The 20,279-nt window shown below is 39.8% G+C and overlaps 1 protein-coding gene across 5 annotated transcripts in view; it reads right to left on the bottom strand.

Moving 5' to 3' along the window:
• The window catches only part of rnf220a (ring finger protein 220a), a 173,327-nt gene that overhangs the window by 34,454 nt on the left and 118,594 nt on the right, over positions 1-20,279 (bottom strand). For all 5 annotated transcript variants that reach the window (XM_077557564.1, XM_077557563.1, XM_077557562.1 and 2 more), the window contains exons 3-4: positions 6,041-6,170; positions 675-726 (exon numbers count right to left, since the gene is read on the bottom strand). In XM_077557564.1, coding sequence (XP_077413690.1) covers positions 675-726; positions 6,041-6,170 — 182 coding nt within the window. The remainder of the gene's footprint in view (positions 1-674; positions 727-6,040; positions 6,171-20,279) is intronic.

Genomic DNA, 20,279 nt, shown 5'->3' with positions numbered 1-20,279 from the left:
AACTTTCGTATGCTACTTAATTATAATTTAGAAAGGAAAAAAACAAAGTCTGACAGTGAAACAAGAGTTGCTTATGTCATCAAAAGAAGACCAGTGTTTGCTTTAATCATGTTTAGCTGACAAATAGTGGTATGGTTGGGTGAGTTGAGTAGACATGCAAGTTTGATGGATTGATAGCTCTTGCCTTTTGTTCCTTCGTGTCCTGTCTGTCTCCTTTCTCTTTGTGGTTCTCTAATTGGAACAATCACACTACAGTGCCTCTTGGCCTGACGTCTGTTGGCCGCCAGGAGACTGGCAGTGTCTGTTATGTTGCAGATGTTTTCAGCTTTCCCTATGCATGCAGCAGAGAAGCCTTACAGTGGCAGTATTGATCTGACGCATCAATGAGGATGCTTGATATGAATATGAAACATTCATAAATTTTTTGTTGTTGGTTATGTTACTATTATTATTTTTTAAATCAACAACAAATGTTTTATTTGCAACTACCAGGCAACAGTTTTTCTTACACCAACCATTATTATGATGATGGACACTGGGTACTTGAGTATACTTCAATGTTGGTCTGAAATTATAAATTCATTAAAAATATAAACACAAAAATAAAAGAATACTCTACCTGGAAAAATGTCTCACTTGTTTTATATTAAATAAAAAAAAAACACTGATCTCACCTTGGGAGTTCCAGGAGTGACTGCTCCATCCTTGGGTGAAGGAATCTTACTGCTGTTGGAGAAAACAAAAAACAAAATATATTTATGTTCAGTCAGGCTGTGTAATTAACAGTTGAATCGCAACCATTATTTCTGCTAGCCTGTATCTCTAAGATTATTCTATATACAGTTTGTGTATGTATCCATCAATTTATTTTCTCAACAGCGCCCCCCCCCCCCCGCGACCCTTGTCGCGGGGGGCGCTGGAGCCTATCCCAGCTGGCTTCGGGCAGTAGGCGGGGTACACCCTGAACTGGTTGCCAGCCAATCACAGGGCACAAAGAGACGAACAACCATCCACACTCACAATCACACCTATGGATAATTTGGAGTGTTTAATTAACCTGCCATGCATGTCTTTGGAATGTGGGAGGAAACCGAAGTACCCAGAGAAAACCCACGCAGGCACGGGGAGAACATGCAAACTCCATCCAGGAAGGCCGAAGCCCGGACTCGATCTCACGTGGCGGACATGCTAGCCCTTGTGTATGTATATATATATATATATATATATATATATATATAGATAGATAGATAGATAGATAGATAGATAGATAGATAGATAGATAAATAGATAGATAGATAGATAGATAGATATAGATATAGATATAGATATACACACACACCATATATCAGCAATATAGTGAGAATACTGTATATAGAAAAGTATGTTTAGTATTCATCCAGACTGTTTTCACCCTCACCACCACATGCTGTTTGTATATGCATTTTTTTGTGTGCATCGAGTGCGTGTGTATGTGTGTGTCGTGTGTATGACAGCTTCACCTCTGCCAACAAAGAGAATAAACATGGGTGACATAGTCAAGCTGCCGTGTAATGTTGGGAAATCAGCCAACACTTCTCTCTCCACTTTTTTCTCTCTGTGTTTCTGCCACCTCTCTCCTCCCTCTTTCTCTATTTTATTCATTACCAGGAACCTCTGCAAAGGCATCAACTATAACAGCCACCTCTACCTGCTTGTTGACGGTGTCAAACAGCGACAAGAGATGGAGGGGAGGGAGAGTAGGGATGAAGAGGGGACAGTGGTTGAATGCCTGCTAGGATAGGAGAAAATTGCCACAATGACAGAGGGGGGAGCGAGAGAGATTAAAGTATAAGGAAAAGGTGGGGGAAAGAAAGATGGACTAGATGAAATGTAAGGACAAAGAATATGGAAGAAAACCAGGCAATGTAAAAAGAGACTATGCAGAGGGAAAGATGAAAGATGACAGAAAAGGAAATAGAAAGAAACAGACAAGGCAGAGTTGCCGGCGCATCCTCTCATGCAGCTGCATGAATTGCATGTATTGAGCTTGCCCAGTTCTATGAATTTTTGATGGCCGAGGGTTATGGGGCTGGCAAATTCTGACTGCTTGCCATGTTAAAGTAAGGAGAAGAGTGTGGAAATGAGCAGCACACCAAAGTGAAACAAACACACAGATTGACAGCAGGATAAGGGGGGGGAAGGATGAAAAAAATGAGAAAAAGATATTGTGCAGGTGTAATGAGATGTGGTGTATGCGTGAAAAGAGACGGGTGAGGAGTCCTGAGGACACGGTGTTGGTTAAAATAAGTAGAATGGAACCTCGATTTAACGGGCTCTGAACCACGGGGCCACAGTTTTAACAGCCAGAATAGTGTCCAGTTCACTCAATCAAAATGACCCTCTGTACTGTAGCTGCTAAAGTTTGTTAGCACCAGAATTGGCTTCAATTGCGCCACAGCGACAGTAAGCACCGCTGGGGCACAATTAACACACAAGAAACTAGTGTTGCTGTCGATCCAGTGCAGGTTCACAGACATGCCAACATGGCGGCCATGTTGGAAGGCAGTGACTATGTTTCCATCTAAGGAAATGCATAGCGGCTGTTGGCTGTGGGTGATTGTACAATCAAAGGCAAGCAATGGAACACATGTACATTAGCATAGCCCAATGAACAGTCTGCTCTCATGGCTGAATCCTTCCCCCAATTAGTCCGGTCAATCAATGATTCACTCTAATTTGAGCACTACCATGTTTTATAATGTATTACAATGTATAATGAAAATGGACATTATTGCTTGAAATATTAATTGCTATGTTGACAAGTAGTCTAACCCTGACCCCTAAACTGAAAGAGTCTAATTAACTTGAACATTTAGTTATAATTTTAAATATTGGTGAGACAAGTGTGAAATCAACAGTGAAACAAAGCTGACCTGTTTGCCAATCAATGTAAGTGGCTCCCCTCTCATTCCCTTTAAATTAAGCATAGAGAGGCGCACAGTTTACTCTGCATGTTCATGCAGGAGATCCGCGCATGCAAAGCACATTTGAAAGGAAACCACTTTCAGATAGAGTGGGCACTTGGAGACTCCCAAACCTTATAACATGGACAATGTAACACTGAACAGAAATACAATTACATAGGTAACACACAGGACATTTACCTATGGAGTGTCATTGACATTTTCTTGAGATTTAGCACTTGTGTTTTCCTATAGTGTGTGTTGAAAGTCTTCCAAAATCTCAAAGAAAACCCAGAAATCTCTCAGTCCAATTCGATGACATCACTTTGAAAGACGTTTTCTTTTAAGACTTTGTTACATGAGATGAGTACATTCATAATATTTAAAACTTTGTGAAATTAAGACATTTCCCTTAAGAGTAGATGTCATATACGCTCCTCCCAAATTCTGACATAGTAAGCTTTTATTATGTCTGACACATGCAGACAATATGAATGTGAGATAGGCAATGTACATCTTGTACAACAGTTATTGTCCCGCAGTTACTGTTCCCCTCAAAATGCTGTAATTCAGCACACGCCCATTGGTGTCTAAACCATCCATCCATCTTCTTAACCGCTTGTCCTCACAAGGGTCGCGGGGGGTGCTGGAGCCTAACCCAGCTGGCTTTGGGTAGTAGGCGGGGTACACCCTGAACTGGTTGCCAGCCAATCGCAGGGTACACAGAGACAAACAACCATCCACACTCACAATCACACCTATGGACAATTTGGAGTGTTCAATTAACCTGCCACGCATGTCTTTGGAATGTGGGAGGAAACCGGAATACCCGGAGAAACCCCCCCGCAAGCACGGGGAGAACATACAAACTCCACCCAGGAAGGCCGAAGCCCGAACTCGAGCTCACGTCCTCTGCACTGGGAGGCGAACATGCTAACCAGTCACTACCGTGCCGCCGTGTATAGACCACTTGCAAAAAAAAAGTGAGTACGCTCCTGAGTACAAATTTCCAAATTGGGTTAATAAGCCATTTTCTCTCTCTGGTGTCACATGACTCATTTATCTTACAAGGTCTCAGGTGTGTTAAATTTGGTGTTATTGCTTTCACACTCTTTTTTTCCTGGTCACTGAAAGTTCCAAATGGCATCTCATGGCTAAAAATTCTCCGAACATGTAAAAAGAGCATTTAAAAAAAAAAAAAAAAAAAAAGATAAAGCACTATTGCAAAACAGAGACGGCAGAGAAAAGGAGGCAGTCATAGGAGGTGGACAGGAATAGAGAAATTAAGCTAAACTCATGCTCCTGATTGCTTTTTACCTTTCCGAGTCATCTACTAGAGAAGTGGGCCAGGGTCTAGTAAAACTGAATTGATCATGAAAGAAGAGGAGGAAGGTGATGAGAATGGAGGATGGGAAGAAGGCGAGATATGTAGATTACTTTGCCCCCATGAGTCACCCGAGGTGTATAGGGCATGAAAGATTTCCATTTGCTCAACTATGTGTGGTATTCGTGTCCATAGATGAGAAGCCGCAGACCATGAAGAAGCAAAAGACCTCTCTGTCACAGGAGACGATGTGTAATCTAACCCGTGTGACACACAGATACATGGAAAAGAAATAGGAAAGCACAGCTTAGTGCATATCTTCGTATATGACACAGTGTAGCTTCAGATTTTACAGTTATGCATAGTCAATACATGTACAAATACAAACACACGCTTTAGTTTCCATTTACACAACTATTTCATTCAACAAGCTCAGGTCTTCATTAAAGGAACATTTGCAACAAATTGGACCAAATTCCCCCTGTCACTTTTAATGTGGGCTGCACCGATGCAGAGAGACAGAGACAAAGACAGTGCAAGTAATGTAAAATCAGGCAAGATTTGAGGTAAAAGTGACACACACATACAGCAAGGTTGTTTCTGTCATGGTTTCCAGTCCAATTATTATTATTATTATTCTTATTATTATTATTATTATTATTATTATTATTATCATTTATCTTATCTGTAATCGTTCAATCATTACTGTAATCATTTTGTCTCCTAAAGATTGCAGTCACCAAATTTATAGCTCTCAGTGCAATAAATACAATAATTTTGGAAGATCAGATAAGATCAGTTATTTTACCCTTACAATGCCTGCAGAGCCCATTACTAGAATTAATCTTCAGCTGTCAATGACAAACAAGAAGTCATTATTATTATTATTATTATTATTATTATTATTATTATTATTATTATTATTATTATTATTATTATTATTATTATTATTATTACTACTATTATTATTATTATTATTATATTTTATTTGTTTACTATAGGTTGCAGTAGTGTAAATCACGACCCACAGTTTGTGACCACAGGTGAGATTAGGAACATACTTGTCAATCGAACAGTAAATAGAGAGCTTCGCCATTGTTTCAGCCCCTTTCTTCAACACGCCAGCCACATACTGTAGTTTGCATCATTGCAGACGTTGCACCGATTCACCTGTCAACCTCCTTCTTCATCCTCCCTTCACTCTTGACCAAGACCCAATGATATTTTAACTCCTCCACCTCATCCCTGACTCACAGAGGACATTTACCCTTTTCCAACTGAGTACCATGAATGCCCCATTTTACATTTCAAATTGTGTTATGTTATCTCATAAAAAACATTTTCTTTTGTGAATCATCAAGGGAAATGCGTCAGAACAGGAAGAGAAAGAGAGAAGTGGAAGGAAATAAGCAGGAAGGGCATGTAGACATGACATATAGGGGAGGTCAGGTATGAACAGGGTTCAATAGAGAATGATATCCATGTCAGACGATATTGTCTGGTTGCCCTTTTCTGGTTATGGAAGCCATCATAGCACTTTAGTTTTGTGGCCTTCCTTACGCAAAGTCAGGCTTTCTCAGGCTAGATTAACCACAGAACTAGTAATAGCTACTAATGACTTCGAATAAAAGTAACAAGTTTCTTTTCTCGTTGTTGGCATTTTAGAGTTCATGTTATGATGTAGTAATGTTAATTACGCTTATCTCCCAATCATTGAACTTGTGTGTCTAATTGCAAATATGATTGCAACATACACTGAGGGTTCAATTCCTACCTAAGGCACATGTTGGCTAGCCTTTCGATCTCTGTTTCCATGTGTTCTTGTAGCTCGCCAGGCCTGAGCAGCACTTGACAGATGGGACAGATTGGTGCCTGACTGTCATACAGCGACATTTTCTTCTTACCTGGAGACAACAAAGAACACATGAGTTAAAACAAGTGGCATTTATACGGTGTTGGTAAATAGTGCCAGCTACTTAGACAATTGCAAAATGTGTCCTTCATTGTCAAGACCTCATTACAGCCATGCTATACATTTTATTGTTGTACTTGTAAGAAGGCTTAATGTTGACTGAAATCTCACACTCATCACATCAAATGGCAGATAATACATCTCACAGCATAGAATTAAAAAAAGCTAGGACAATGTATCACCATTTTGAAAAGTGAATGTATTGTATTGTATTACATACTCTCAACAGTGTGTATGAACTTGTGGCAAAAAAATGTTGAATAATAATATAGGCTCTTAAATTAGAGAATACTGTCAGATTCCCTATATTTAACCAGCCAATTACATTCTTTTAGACCAAGAACAATAGGTTGCATCTGAGTCAGGATATCCTGTTAAGACAGCTTGTCACCACAGCAACTATATGATGAGTTAATGGGACTATTGTGTCTTTGGGATAGTTCATTTAAATGTCAACAAACACACATACTTGTATTATACACACATCTGTACTGTATATTACACAAACAAAATGTTGGCTCACTTCCTTTTCCCAGATGTGCATTTTTCCCATGCATCCATGCACTCACACCCGTCGCCATGGGCGGGCGGGCCATAGGGGTCGGTGCCCCCCCACCAACATGATTGTGCCCATTTGAGGCATGGATCTCTAAAATGGCTCTCCTTTTTTTATTATTATATTTTTCATTCATTCTGTTTTGCACACTTATGTCCGAGTGCCAGTAAACGCAACTTAGGTCTCGCGGTGGAGTAGGTATGTAACGTTCATGTTGGCTGGCTGCTTGTGTTCATTGGTGCTATTGCTCGCCGCTCGTGAATTGTTCTTGTTTTCGGCTATGGCCAACAGTAGCCGTAGCCGTTTGTTCAAGACAAATAAAAAGGGAGACATTCCCAAGCAAAGTTTTCTGGCGGCATTCTTGCAAGACATCACAATATGAAGAAACAGTGGTGTGGTTTTGTTTGATTGATGGCCAGTCTTATCTGCAACAGCCTTACTGAAAATAATGTTAGGTAGGCCTACGCTGCCTTGTACGTGACAAATACGTCAATGTTGGCGTGCAAGAGTCTTGTACATTTTGTACAAGTGAAGCTGCAAGTTTCCCAGGACGCTGGCACACAAGGCAAGTGAGGAGGGACGTACTACAAACCACGTTCGTGTCTGCCACCTGAAAAAAGAAACCACGGGAGCCAGGAGCAACATCTTGTTTGGGCATCTAAAATGAGGTATGATTTTGATTTCCTTTTTTCTTTTGAATTCTGCTGCAGACACCGTTCAAACAGTGACCTGTTTGAAGCGATATGTCAGCACATCCACCATTTTGGATGTGGCAATTGTATTCTCCATTAAATCGGCAAATAATTAGTAAGTTTGAGTTTCCACCCATTCATCTATTTTCTGAACCCCTTGTCCTCGCAAGGGTCGCGGGGGGAGGCGCGCTGGAGCTTATCCCAGCTGGCTTCGGGCAGTAGGCGGGGTACACCCTGAACTGGTTGCCAGCCAATCACAGAAGTTTGAGTTTAAATGGGATAATATAATCAAAGGTAATGTTTTTTTATTAATCCAATGAGTTGTGGCTTGCGATACATCTCCAAAGAGAAACTGAACGAGGCATCTTTACACATAGCTTTACTTTGCCTCATCCAATATGGCTGCGACGTCAACGTACTACGACGTCATTGCCGTCTACTGTATGTGTATGTACTGTAAATGCTGTCTATGATAATACTGTCAGCGGGGGCCATTCAATGGATAGATGCACGGAAGTGCTACGTGAATTTATCCAAATATATAGGGCAATGCTTTCTGTAGGGTATTCATAATAATTGGGCCCACCCATGCATTTCATGTTCCCCACTTAAGCCTGGGCTCTGGTGACGGGTCTGCCTGCACTGGACGTGTACTTTCTTTTTCAAAAATCCTTTTTATGCCTTTTTATGTTTTTTTTTCTGTGCTCACTTGTTAATTCATCTCCCTTTTGGCATAAAATGTTCTCTCTTTCTTGTTTCACTATTTTTCAGCACACACCTAGTCTTGCGCTGCCCCCACCCACATGGTTTTGACACGATTATTTGAGTCACGCTGAAGCTGTAGCATTTCAACATGACAGTCCAACAAGGAATGATCCAAACCTTTTCTGTAACTGATGGGGTTCTTTGTTTCCCTCAAACAAACACACCTTTGGCAACCCATACGGGGCATACTGTATAGTATAGGCATATGTTTTGATGTTTTCTTCAGTAACATCCTAGTTTAACTTATCTATGCTGTTTTTCCCCCCCACATGTACCTGTGCAGATGTTATCCTATGAAAGTAGGTAAAGTTTAAATCAGCAACAACAAAATGTCCTCCAAACCAGTGCACAGTCACTGTCTTGACTTATGACCAAATTCTTCTATTCTGTTTAAACACAAAATCAGCAAGCAGGTGCAAAACATCACCTTTTAATAGCAAAATGTATTTCAAAACTTTAATGTGCCGCCCTCCCTTTTTTCTTTTTGTGGTATACATACGTTATTTTACTCTCTTCAGCTTTTCCCCTTTTATTTTTTCCCTTTCTCTGTCAAATATTCCCTGAGGGATGTGAGTTATTGTAGGAGGCAATGGACAGATAAATCCAGGGGAGGAGACGAAGATGGGTGGAGCGGGTATGTGTGGGGGCTGTTGAGGTATGGGGGTGCTGTTGATGTCGCACACTAGTCTTGTCAGTGGCTTAAAGATGATTAATGTCAGAACAGAACACACACACACATGCATTTGTGCGCGCACACACCTCCTTCCCACATGTCGTACTCTGCACCCCAAAGTTAAAAAACTGTGCGCTTAATCATGAGGAGCACACAGGCCCACCCCAACTGGATGGACAGAGCAAGAAATGAAGACGAGGAAGGGCAAAGGATGAGAAGTGATGAGGATGGAAGGAGAAGACGACCGGGACAATAACACGGAAATAGGCCTGACAGGACTTTTTAGTGTGGAGATTCCTCAGAACGCCAAATGCCGACTGGTACAGCAAAGAAGGGATGGATGAATGCATGGATGGAGGGAGGAGAGTGGCGAGGAGGTGCTCGTGTCTCTGACAGCTGTGATTGAGAGTAGGCCGGATTCCCCCTAATGTGCAAAGATGGATTGGCTCATCTTTCTTTTCTTTCAATTGTCCCTCCACCACCCCATCTCAAACCTCTGTATATCTCGCACTCCCTCCAGTTCACATTTTCCCAATTTCATCTTTTTGTTCCAACTCGCTTCATCTAACCTCTAATCTTTCTCACATTTTTTTGCCACTTGTTCTTCCCTCGGTTTTATCTCTGTCACATGGTCCAAGAGCTCCTCAGATTTTGTTCACTTTATAGAATTGAATACCATAATACAAATGCACACCAGTACTGTCACATGCATACAGTATATGTGTACTGTGTTGTCAGGTAACATCATTTACGTCAGTCAGTGTATAACTACTACTAATAAAATGTAATAAGGTGAATTTTTATAACACGGATTTAGTCGATTTAACTTTTTTACATCTTCATAATGTATATTTATAATAAGCGATTCTTGATACCACTTTTTTGACTAGTAGTCAGCAGTACCAATAAAAAAAGTACCGATACCACTAGTATTTTTGATACATATAGTTTTCCCCAAAAATAATGACAAATCATTTTAAAGAAAGACTTATATATCCCAATATCAGGGATAAGCAAGTACCTATACTAGGTAGAAGTATCAAGTTGATACCAGGCCTTATTTCAAAGTATTGCTGGCATGGAAACCAGACTCATGGCTTAAACTAGCAGATGAGCCTCGTCACTGTCAGCATCAAGCTAATTTCTGAATTATCAAACAGATTGTGAAAAGATCCAATCAGCGAAGAGAGGACGCGAAGCGGGATGTATGTGTGGAAGAGTTATAAACACAGTGACGTACATATGGTACATATATAATATTCATACGTAGGTCCGTGATTAAACAGCAGCGGTGGGCGGATGCGGAGTAAATTCAACATGGCTACTCGAGAGACAGTAGTGAATGACCTATGTCATTGTTGCGGTAAGTACTTGATGATTCTTGTGATGAAAGACTTCCGACGCTCACGAAGACTACAACACAACAAATAAACAAATTTGATTTGCCCGGCCATTTCGAGCGGGGCCAAGTCGCAACCAATGGCAGCCTTTCCAGACCTTATTTCTGTCTTTCAAGAAAGTGGGTGTGACTTGCCAGGCTACCGTATTAGTCCTTGAGATATACCAGTATTGGCCGCAGTCTTGTGGCTGTTTTACAATCAGAAATTAGAAACGAGAAGAATAGAAATATAAAGCCATTCATTTTAATGCAATTATAAGTAAAAATGCTATATTGGGATGAAATTTACTAATGATATCGATACTTGGTATCGGTATCTGTGACTTCTTAAGAATTTAGTCTTCATACTGGTATCGGTCTGAAAAAAGTAGTATCAAACAGCCCTTCCCAATATAGCATTTTTCCTTTAAACTGCATGAATTGAATGGTAATTTTTTATTCCTCGACTTTCTAATTTATAGTTCCTAATTGCAAAATGGCCTTGAGGATTGTAATTAGGGGTGGGAATCTTTAAATGTCTCACGATTCGATTCAATTCCGATTTCTGGGTCTGCGACTCAATTCAGAATCGATTTTCGATTAAGAACGATTTTTGATTCAAAATGATTTGATTGACAATGATTTTTGCTTCAATCTATAGATGTGCAAGGAATTGTAATGATCTACTTCCAGTCTGACTCGCTAATGCTAATTAGCGCTCCAATCGCAGCACTTTTATCACTCAAAAGAACGGCTCCACGCTGAAAAAACCCCACAACTTTGATTGGAATAACTTGATCGTGACTTATTCCTTCTACTCTCTAATGTGGCTACAACTTAACAGTGTATCAGACCGTGGGGAACCACACTGCCCCTCAGTGGCCAAACCGGGTACAACATGAACATCGCTCCAAATAAAGGCACACACAGACAAAGGCAAGACAGTATAAAATATTTCAAATAAAATCGATTTTGGGACATTTAAAATCAATTCTGAATCATGCTAAATGAGAATCGCGATTCTTATGAGAATCGATTTTTTGGCACACCCCTAGTTGTAATACCTTGAAATAAGGCCGTAAATCGGCCCGATACCCATACCGATACTAACCCATCGCTATTAATAATACTAATGTATATTTGAGATTAGTTTGAGCCTTAAAACCTGTTCTCTGTCACAAACTATGATGAATGACACGAGGCACTCTAATCAAATAAAATACGACTATTTAAACACATGCATACACACTCACAAACAATTTTGTTATTTGAGCCAGTAAAAATGTCAGTCAAACCCAAAACATTTAGAGTTACAAAGTCTTATTGAAAATGAAAGACCTACTTAAAGTTCCTTTCTTTATTAACACGAAAGATGCTGCCCGCACCTAATGAGCCTTATGAGCAATCAAAGAGTCCAGATGGTGAGGAGGGAGAGATGCATCACATGGAAGAATGGTGAGCAAAGAGGAATGTTTTTCCATTTTTGTCCTTCAGCATCATCATCTTAGTTGTTTTCCTCCTTATCACCTTTCTTCATTATCTGTACGTTCATGTTCTCTTTGCTCCAGCTGTGTAATTTTCTCTTTAAGCCTGTTTATCCTTATTCACAAATACATTTGGACAAGCGTTATCCCTTATTTTAGCAATGTTCTCTCTTCCTCTCTCTGCCTTCCCATCATGAAACCTCACTCGTCCATCCCCGTGTTGCTTCGGTCCAGATGAAGTGGGAATCAATAGATGCAAGATAGCTCAGGCTCCCAGTCACAGACTACAATGGGCTGAGGTAAAAGGCCACCTCCAGAGAGGAGAGGGATTGTCAGCTCAATACTCGCTCTCAATGGAAGCAAAGATAAAAAACCATTTGGGGTGCCCTCATGGCTCAGTGGGCTAAGAGGCACACCATGTACTCACAACACAGCTCCAAATCCCATCTAATGACCTGCATTGCGTGTCATCCCTTCACTTTTATCTCCCCTATCATGCCAGAGTCTCGAGAAATACAGGATTGCTTCCCAAGTTAAATTCAAATTGTACCTAAAATGTAATTGAATTTATATTAATTCATGCAAGACGAAGAGATACACCTGCCTTGAACTTGCATGTTTATTTGTCTTTTATATCTTCTATCACAGATTGAATTGTGCTGTAAATTACGAAACCAATTAGCTAATGAGGGCTGGGCATGTTAAATGGATTTAAGTACAACAATAAGAGTGAGAAAAACAGAGGGGCCAAATTTACGAGTTGGCACATATACAGTATTTAGAGCTATACACGCACACCAACAAAAACGCAAAACACTTGAGCACTTTTCCCAAATGGAATTACAAACATGTCGAGGTTGTTTTTCTGTCCTTGAACAACGGTCTTCTCCTTGTGTGTGCGCGAACAAACACAGTTTCAATTCGGCCCTCCTTGTTGTTGGAATAAATGAGTTTTCTGACATGCATCAAGTGTTTACGCCTGCTTAGCCCTCTTTTCTCGCCTCCCACTTCTCTGCTCCCTTTTACACCTCCTCCTACTGCTTGCCAGGCCAGTTAGCTATAACACCCGCCAACATCGGTAAACAAGGAAATCTCTCAGCTGCAGCCCAGCGCGTAACTGCATTACAGAGCCCGATAACCTCTTCAAATAATGTGCGATAAGGGGAATTTGATTTGATTCACGGAAAAGGGAAAGAAGGCCACTTCTGTTTCCCCTCAATCACGTCCTTTTACTTTCTTTCCTTGTTCCTCTTTCTTTTCATTTTCTATCTCCTTTTACCACACAATTTTCTTCGCTTTACTTAGCTTAAGGGGTCCAGGCCTCATCTTGTCTCAAATGTCCCTCCCACCCACCTCTTCCCTCTCACCAGAATGTCACCACCTCGCATCCGTAATCAAATAAATAGCGTCAATGTGTCAGCCTTCATTTTGGCTCTCCCCTCTTTTCTTGCCAACAATAGAAGGTGAGGTGAGGGGCCTCCGCCAAGCCATCATCTCAATAATGGTAAATATGAGCCCAAAAGCTGGGACAGTATTAACACAAATGGGTCTAGCAAGGTGTCTCCAAGAGAGATGATATGTTTTTTTCCTAAGTGAGCTGTGATTTAAGCGAGCAAGACACTGGGCTGATTGTTGCCTCTGTGTGTGCTCATGTGCTAAATAGATGGGTATGTGCGGCTCATTCAGAGGACATTTGATGAAATGGAACGGGGGTCAACTTCAGTTTGCCACCCAGGTTGCGTTCCGCTGCGCCATGTGTGTGTGCGCACTTCCAGTGTCTTGCCCCATAGGCGTGCGTGAGCGCTTGTGTGAATGCGCTTGCATGTTCACCCTCACTGACAGTGATGCATGGCACTTTTAAATAGCGCTCCTCCACGCCCAGCTCAAAACTCATCACCGGCCTCTTTCACTATCCCGCCCTCGCCTCTCTCCCAGGGGTTGTCACTTTTAGAAAAGCAAATGAAATGTCGGCATGGTGGGGAGGCGGGATCAGGAGATGGCTGGATATAGGGATCAAGAGAGGACAGGTGTGTGTGGGTTTGTGTGTCGAATGTGTTTGTGTGTGCGAAGCTGGTTTCCTTCTGTTAAAGTCTGGAGAGTCCAAAGCTCTGTGTCTATAGTGCAGTCACTGGACAGTACATTGGGTATGAATCTAATGAGTGCTGACACAAGAAGATCATTTGCATTTACAAAAATAATTAGGTTCAGTTTTCTTATTCCTTTTTTTATCCCTCCCACTTTTTGGTCGTGTTTCTCCTTCCACATAATTCATCCGTTTCTCATCATGCCAATTTCAAAGTATTCCAAAAAAAATCACACAATAGGGGCTTCTATTTCTATAATTCCAAAAATCTATGTTTTTTCCATAACTGAACATTCCTAAAAATTCCTCAATCATTCCAATCAAGGCCAAATTTCCCCCTATACTTCTTTCCCATTCATTTCATATGGCACATTAAAAGTAACAGATTCAGATCATTGCCTTTTGAAATGTAAATCATTCATCTTATTCAATTCACCTTATGAACGGTTTTTAACCTGCCAAAATTTTGCATATACCAAAAATTTTGATTAACCCCCCCCCACCCCCAAATTCTCATATTAGGAGATATTCTCCATTTTTCACTCCTCCCTCAACATTACTTGACCAATTCAAACCGTTCGAACTTCAACATGTGCAGATCATACAAGCCATCTCATTTATTACTCCCATTCACAAAATTGACAACATTTTCTAAAGCCCCAAATTCCAAATATTTACATATTCACCTCCAGTTTCTATGTATATTGACTGATTAAAATATTTTTTACTTCAACGTATTCAGCTTATTCCATGTCATTCAGTATCATTCAAAATGATTCTAAAATTTTCCACATGCGTCATAGTTTTTTATTTCAACCGTCACAATTTCTCCAGAAATGGCAAATGTCTAGTTATTACAATTTTGTGGAACTGTACTGAATCATTCTGAGGCCAAAATATTAATATATATGATTTAACACCACGTGACACAAACAACAACCACTATAATATACATTGTTAATTGAATTCTAAATATGTCACAACTTACAGAATACAGAGATTTGAATACAAGGCTTGTAATGGATTTTTAAGTTCACAAATGAAGTAGTGTCCATTTTAAGGCAGAATGTAGAAAAACTGCTAAATTGGCACATCATAAATAATCAGCTAACTCGTTTTCCTGGACTCTGCAGATAAATGATGATCTGATGATCTTCGTGCACGTGTGTGTTTTTGTGTGCATCAGCATGTGTAATGTGGGTTTTACTCCTGGGACCTTGCTGCGCGTGTCTGTCTGAGAAACACAGCAGTGGGACGCTGCAGAGGTTATCTCCAATCACTGACAGCTGTTTATTCAATCAATCATTGTGTCACGTGTGTGTGAGTGTGTGTGCGTACGTGTGTGTGTTCATTTGTAATACAGTGAAGAAATTGTAAAGTAGACAGAAGTAAATTAATGGAACGTGAACCACTCACTGACCCACAACGTCAAGGAACTCTCTGTAAAATAAAAAGCTTAAATAATTACAAATAATGCATGAGCAGAGGAAAGTAGTTATAGGACATAGTTATGACATAAGCCAAGTCAATGACTGCACCCACTTAACATAAACAAAATTCCGTGCCTGTACCTTCTAATATGAAGAATGCCTGGTCATTTTATGCTTGTAGGACTACACATTGCTTAACAGTAAAATTAGCACTGCGATCTACTGTGCCTGTGTGAGTAACACAATACGAGGTGTCCCAACTGCTTATCCGGATCACTGTTGAGAGAGATGCTACTCTCCACATTCTATACCTGTGTGATTGACCACTCAAGTTTGACATCTGAATGTGATATATAAGTAGCATTTTCTTAGCTTATTTTCGTAGCCATGATATACAAAATATATTCCGCCTATTAAAAAGTGACAGAAAGAGCCGCATTCGGACTTTCTGTCTTGCCAGCCTCTGTTTCATTTCACCTTCCTCAGCTGGCGATAAGAGGAGGGCCACCTAACGAAGAGGTGTGGGCGTGAGGCCTGTCGGCGCTCATCTCCATGTCAAAGGGTCTACCGGGGAACATGCCGTCTGGCAGTGGCAGTGGGAGTATCAGCAAGTAGGAAGCAGAAGCCCGGGCTCAGCCTTAATCACTGTATAAAACAGACACAGCTTGTGTTGTTTGAACAGATGTCATCATCTCCTGTCTTAACATTTCATCTTCATATCTTGCATATATTTAATTAAATACAGTATATATATATATATATATATATATATATATATATATATATATATATACCAAAAGTTTGGACACACTTTCCTATTCAATGCATTTGCTTTATTCTCATGACTGGTTACTTTGTAGATTCTCGCTATATGAACTGATGTGCCGTTATTACCTTACAAACATGTTCTATATGATAGATTCTTCAAAATAGCCATTTTTTGCTCTGGTTACTTTTTTGCATACTCTTGTCATTCGTACCTCTGGGAACTCCTTAAAGACTGTTGGAAAACAATTTCAGGTGACTACCTTTTGAAGTTCATCGAGAGAATGCCGAGAATGTGCGAAAAAGTAATAAGAGAAAAGGGTGGCTATTTATTTAAGTATTTATTTGAGTATTTTCACTTTTTTTTGTTAAGTACATAACTCCAAATGTATTCATTAGTTGTCATAGTTGTCAAAGTTTTGATGTCTTCAGCAATGTAGTCATGAAAATAAAGCTAATGTATTGAATGAGAAGGTGTGTCTAAACTTTTGGCCTGCACTGTGTGTATATGCACCGAATTTTCAGCCACCGAAAATGGCAAGAATATGCATTTTCGGCATTTGGTCGAAACAAAATTAAAGCCAAAAAATATGGCCGAAAGAGGCTATTGTGGTAACACAAGCATAAAAAAAAAGAAGAAGCTGCAAGCAAGCAAGCGTCACTTGCATTCTGGTGGCCGTGCTAAATACTTTAGCTAATGTTAGCACTATTGCTACCAACAGTTTTAAACAAGTAAACACTTACCGCTATCTCTCGGTGATTACAGACCTGTACAGGACGCCATGTGTGACTTTGTGCAGTTCATTCCCAAAGCCGAATTGGCTGGTGCGAAGAAATTAATTAATTTATTTTTAAACATTGGTGAATATGTGATTTTAAGCGCGCCGCACCGTGTCCCGCTCCAAATAGCCTACAAACGCGTCATCCACACCGCACCACATCGCACGCATCCGTGCCCACCCATGCGAACTACTGCACATTGACTCTAAAGTGCAATCGCACAACCAGAAAATGCTGACCCCGCACTTGGTGTTTAATGTACCATTTGCTAACATGTCTGTGGTGTGGACGCATTTCAATTTATATTGTGCTTTGTTAAAATGCCAGTGCTAAATAAATATTTTATAATAATTTTAATGAATTATAATAAATGCAATGATAGTAAAAAAAATTGCATCATTTTTTTTTCGGCGTTTTGGTTTTCGGCCAAGCATTTTTCATTTTTGGTTTTGGTTTCGGCCAAAAATGTTCATTTTGGTGCATCCCTAATATAAATATATACATAATATGTACCTATCCAAAAATCCCCAACCCCATCAAACACCATTTGAATGAATGATAATAGAAATTGTGTGTTTGATTTAGACTGGCATGAAGAGACATCCGCTATGCATTTTATATCATTTCTCCTGTGATTCCATTATCCTCCTTCCTTCCATTATCTCTATCTCCCTGCTGCTTTCAAATGGTCTAGCAGCTGAATTAATTACCAAAGCCAATTAACGGTAGATTGGCTGATGTTTTAACTAATTAGCTATAATGAGGGTTGTGGATGCCCGCTTGGTGTTAATTGAATCTTAACACAGAGGGAGGAGGGCATGGGAGGAGGGACAGATGGATGGATAGATAGATGGATCGCGGCATGTGCACACTTTACACATGCATGTACATGAGTGGTTATTGACGACATGTGAAGCACATTGTACCGCACCCACCCTGTTGGCAGACACATTTACTATTGACATTACTGGCCTCCACAACAGAGCACATTTTGTCTTAATGAAACATGGAAAAATAGCTTATTAATAATTAAAGGATGCCGTATTACATTATAACATTTATAGCAGCACATTATTTAGTTAGGGTTTTATCTCTCATATGATAATCTTCTATTGCAGTAATTTATATTTTAAAGAAAAGCTAAATGGTGCATGTTTGTTATTGCAATACGTGCCCGGAAAAGAGGAGCAGCAGATTAAAATCTTAAATCAATGTCACACTGTCCTCTCAATGCCAGATTACCGTCTGCATATACCTGAGCTTCATATAGCAGAGATGAGATGTGAAATGTGTGCAATAATTTTAAAGGACCTATGGATTGACCAAAATCTTCATGCGCATCTAAAAATGGTCAGTATTTCTCTGTAAAGTATCAGAGACAGATTTTTGATATCTTTTTGATATCACTTAGATATGTATTAGGTATTTAGATAATTTAACGAGAAAGTCATTGGAATGACATTACTGAAAGTCTTTTACAGTATATTGTATGTCTGAATGTCCTTATGTGTCAAATTACGCAAAGTTATGATGTATCCCTGTCCTGTCTACGTTCCACCGTCTTGCTGATCGAAAGGCATGCATACCGAATGACTGTAAGGTGGCCATAAAAATCTGCATGGCCGTGTAAGAGGCTTAATGATTTTAAAGTTACACGAGAAAAGAGCCTGCAGTTTGTCTCATCTATCAACTATAGCACCGGAGCCGTCGCCAAGTAGCCCTGCCATCTAACCTGGCTCTTAGTGACGCATGGCCCAACACTCCCTCACAGGATCTTGCGTGAACACTGGGAGAGTCCCATATTCACAGCAATCCTACAGTGCATTAATACTTGTTGTTATACTTGTAACTTGTAAGTAAGTACAGTAGGATAAATTCTCAGCATACTCAAATTCAATACAGCGGTTCACTTATTCCAGATTCCCTCTATAGCGGATTTTTATTTGGGTCCACAACTCATGCATTGCAGGGTTTACCTTGGGTTGTACCTCAATATTTCGTGGGTTTATGTGTTTATTTATTATCTTTATTAATGCTATTTTTGTCCTTTTTTTGGAATATTTGAGAAATTAAAACAGCACTTGCTTTTATTCAACACAATTTATTACATTTTTAAACAATGTATAAAATATTTGGTAAATTAATGAAAAAATGTTGACATGTACTTCTTTTAACTCTTTGACTGCCATGGACGTTAAAAGACGTCAAGTAAAAACCTACGGAGGGCCGCCAATGACGTTAAAAGACGTCATCCAATTTTCTTATTTTTTTAAAATTTTTTTGTTTATTTATTTATTTATTTTTTTTTCAGAGAGAAGAGAACATGGCGACCGGTTGCAAGCAGCTCACGCTCGAGCAGTTTTTTTCAAATACGAAAAGCATCGACCAACGCTAAAGAGCACATTGATGACGACGATGATCATCATCGATGAGGATGATGGTGACTCCGAGGTTGGAAGCATTGACGCGGCAGTAGAAGACGTGAGGCGGAGCTAGATGGCTGAAGAAGCGAACAATGGCGACCGGTTGCAAGCATTTCACACTTGGGAATTTTTTTCAAAGACGAAAGGCATCGACCAACAGGTGTTTGTGGCATCATTCATGGACAAAAAGAAGTGTACAATTCACTAGAGTGCATGAAATAACATCGTTTCACAAAAAGTTCTTTATCTCCACTTTTTGTTTCAAAACAGAGCATTTCGGTGAAACTAACCATTTTCTATTGTTGATTACCGAAGAAGGGAATAAGGTAGAAACAAACTTTTAGTTTCTGATGGAAGATGAGAGTTCAATCTTTCATTTGGTAGTATGTGTGTTTCCATAGTCCAAACACAACATTTTCTGTGGACCTTGAAAGATCAGTCAAAATGCTTAAATTGGCTGGCACTGGCGACATCCCGTTTCTGAAAACGTCTGGCAGTCAAAGAGTTAATTCTTAGCAAGTAAATGTCCCATCACTGGTGAGCTCTTTTTAGAACAGACCCCAGTTATTCGTACACGCTGGCACCTAAACAATAGGGCCAAATACGTGTGTCTCATTCCCCCACTCCTCCGTGCACTGCAGTAGAAGTAGAAAAGTTAATTGAAAACAATTAATTTAAATAAAAGCCGCTTGCTTATGCAACACGATACGCAATTATTGAATAATAATTTATTTATTTTTAAATAAAAAAATGTATGGACACTTGTACGTTTCCCCCCCACATTTTTATTGGGACATTTTTCTGTAAAAAAAGAAAGAAAGATTAAAAGTGATATTATAGATACAATGGCACTGATGTCATATCGCAACAGAAGATATATGTAGCACTAAAGTGTCCATCAGATACATGCATATATGCATGCCATCTAGGATTGCTCTGTTGCCGTGATGTTTTGACAACCTCAATTCATTCCTTTCATTTCAACTCAGAAGCATCTCTCAACATTCACTTG

This window comes from Vanacampus margaritifer, chromosome 2, assembly GCF_051991255.1.
Source record: "Vanacampus margaritifer isolate UIUO_Vmar chromosome 2, RoL_Vmar_1.0, whole genome shotgun sequence".
Classification (NCBI taxonomy): domain Eukaryota; kingdom Metazoa; phylum Chordata; class Actinopteri; order Syngnathiformes; family Syngnathidae; genus Vanacampus; species Vanacampus margaritifer.
The sequence above is the reverse complement of the archived record's forward strand: the minus strand, read 5'-3'. Positions and strand labels throughout refer to the sequence as shown.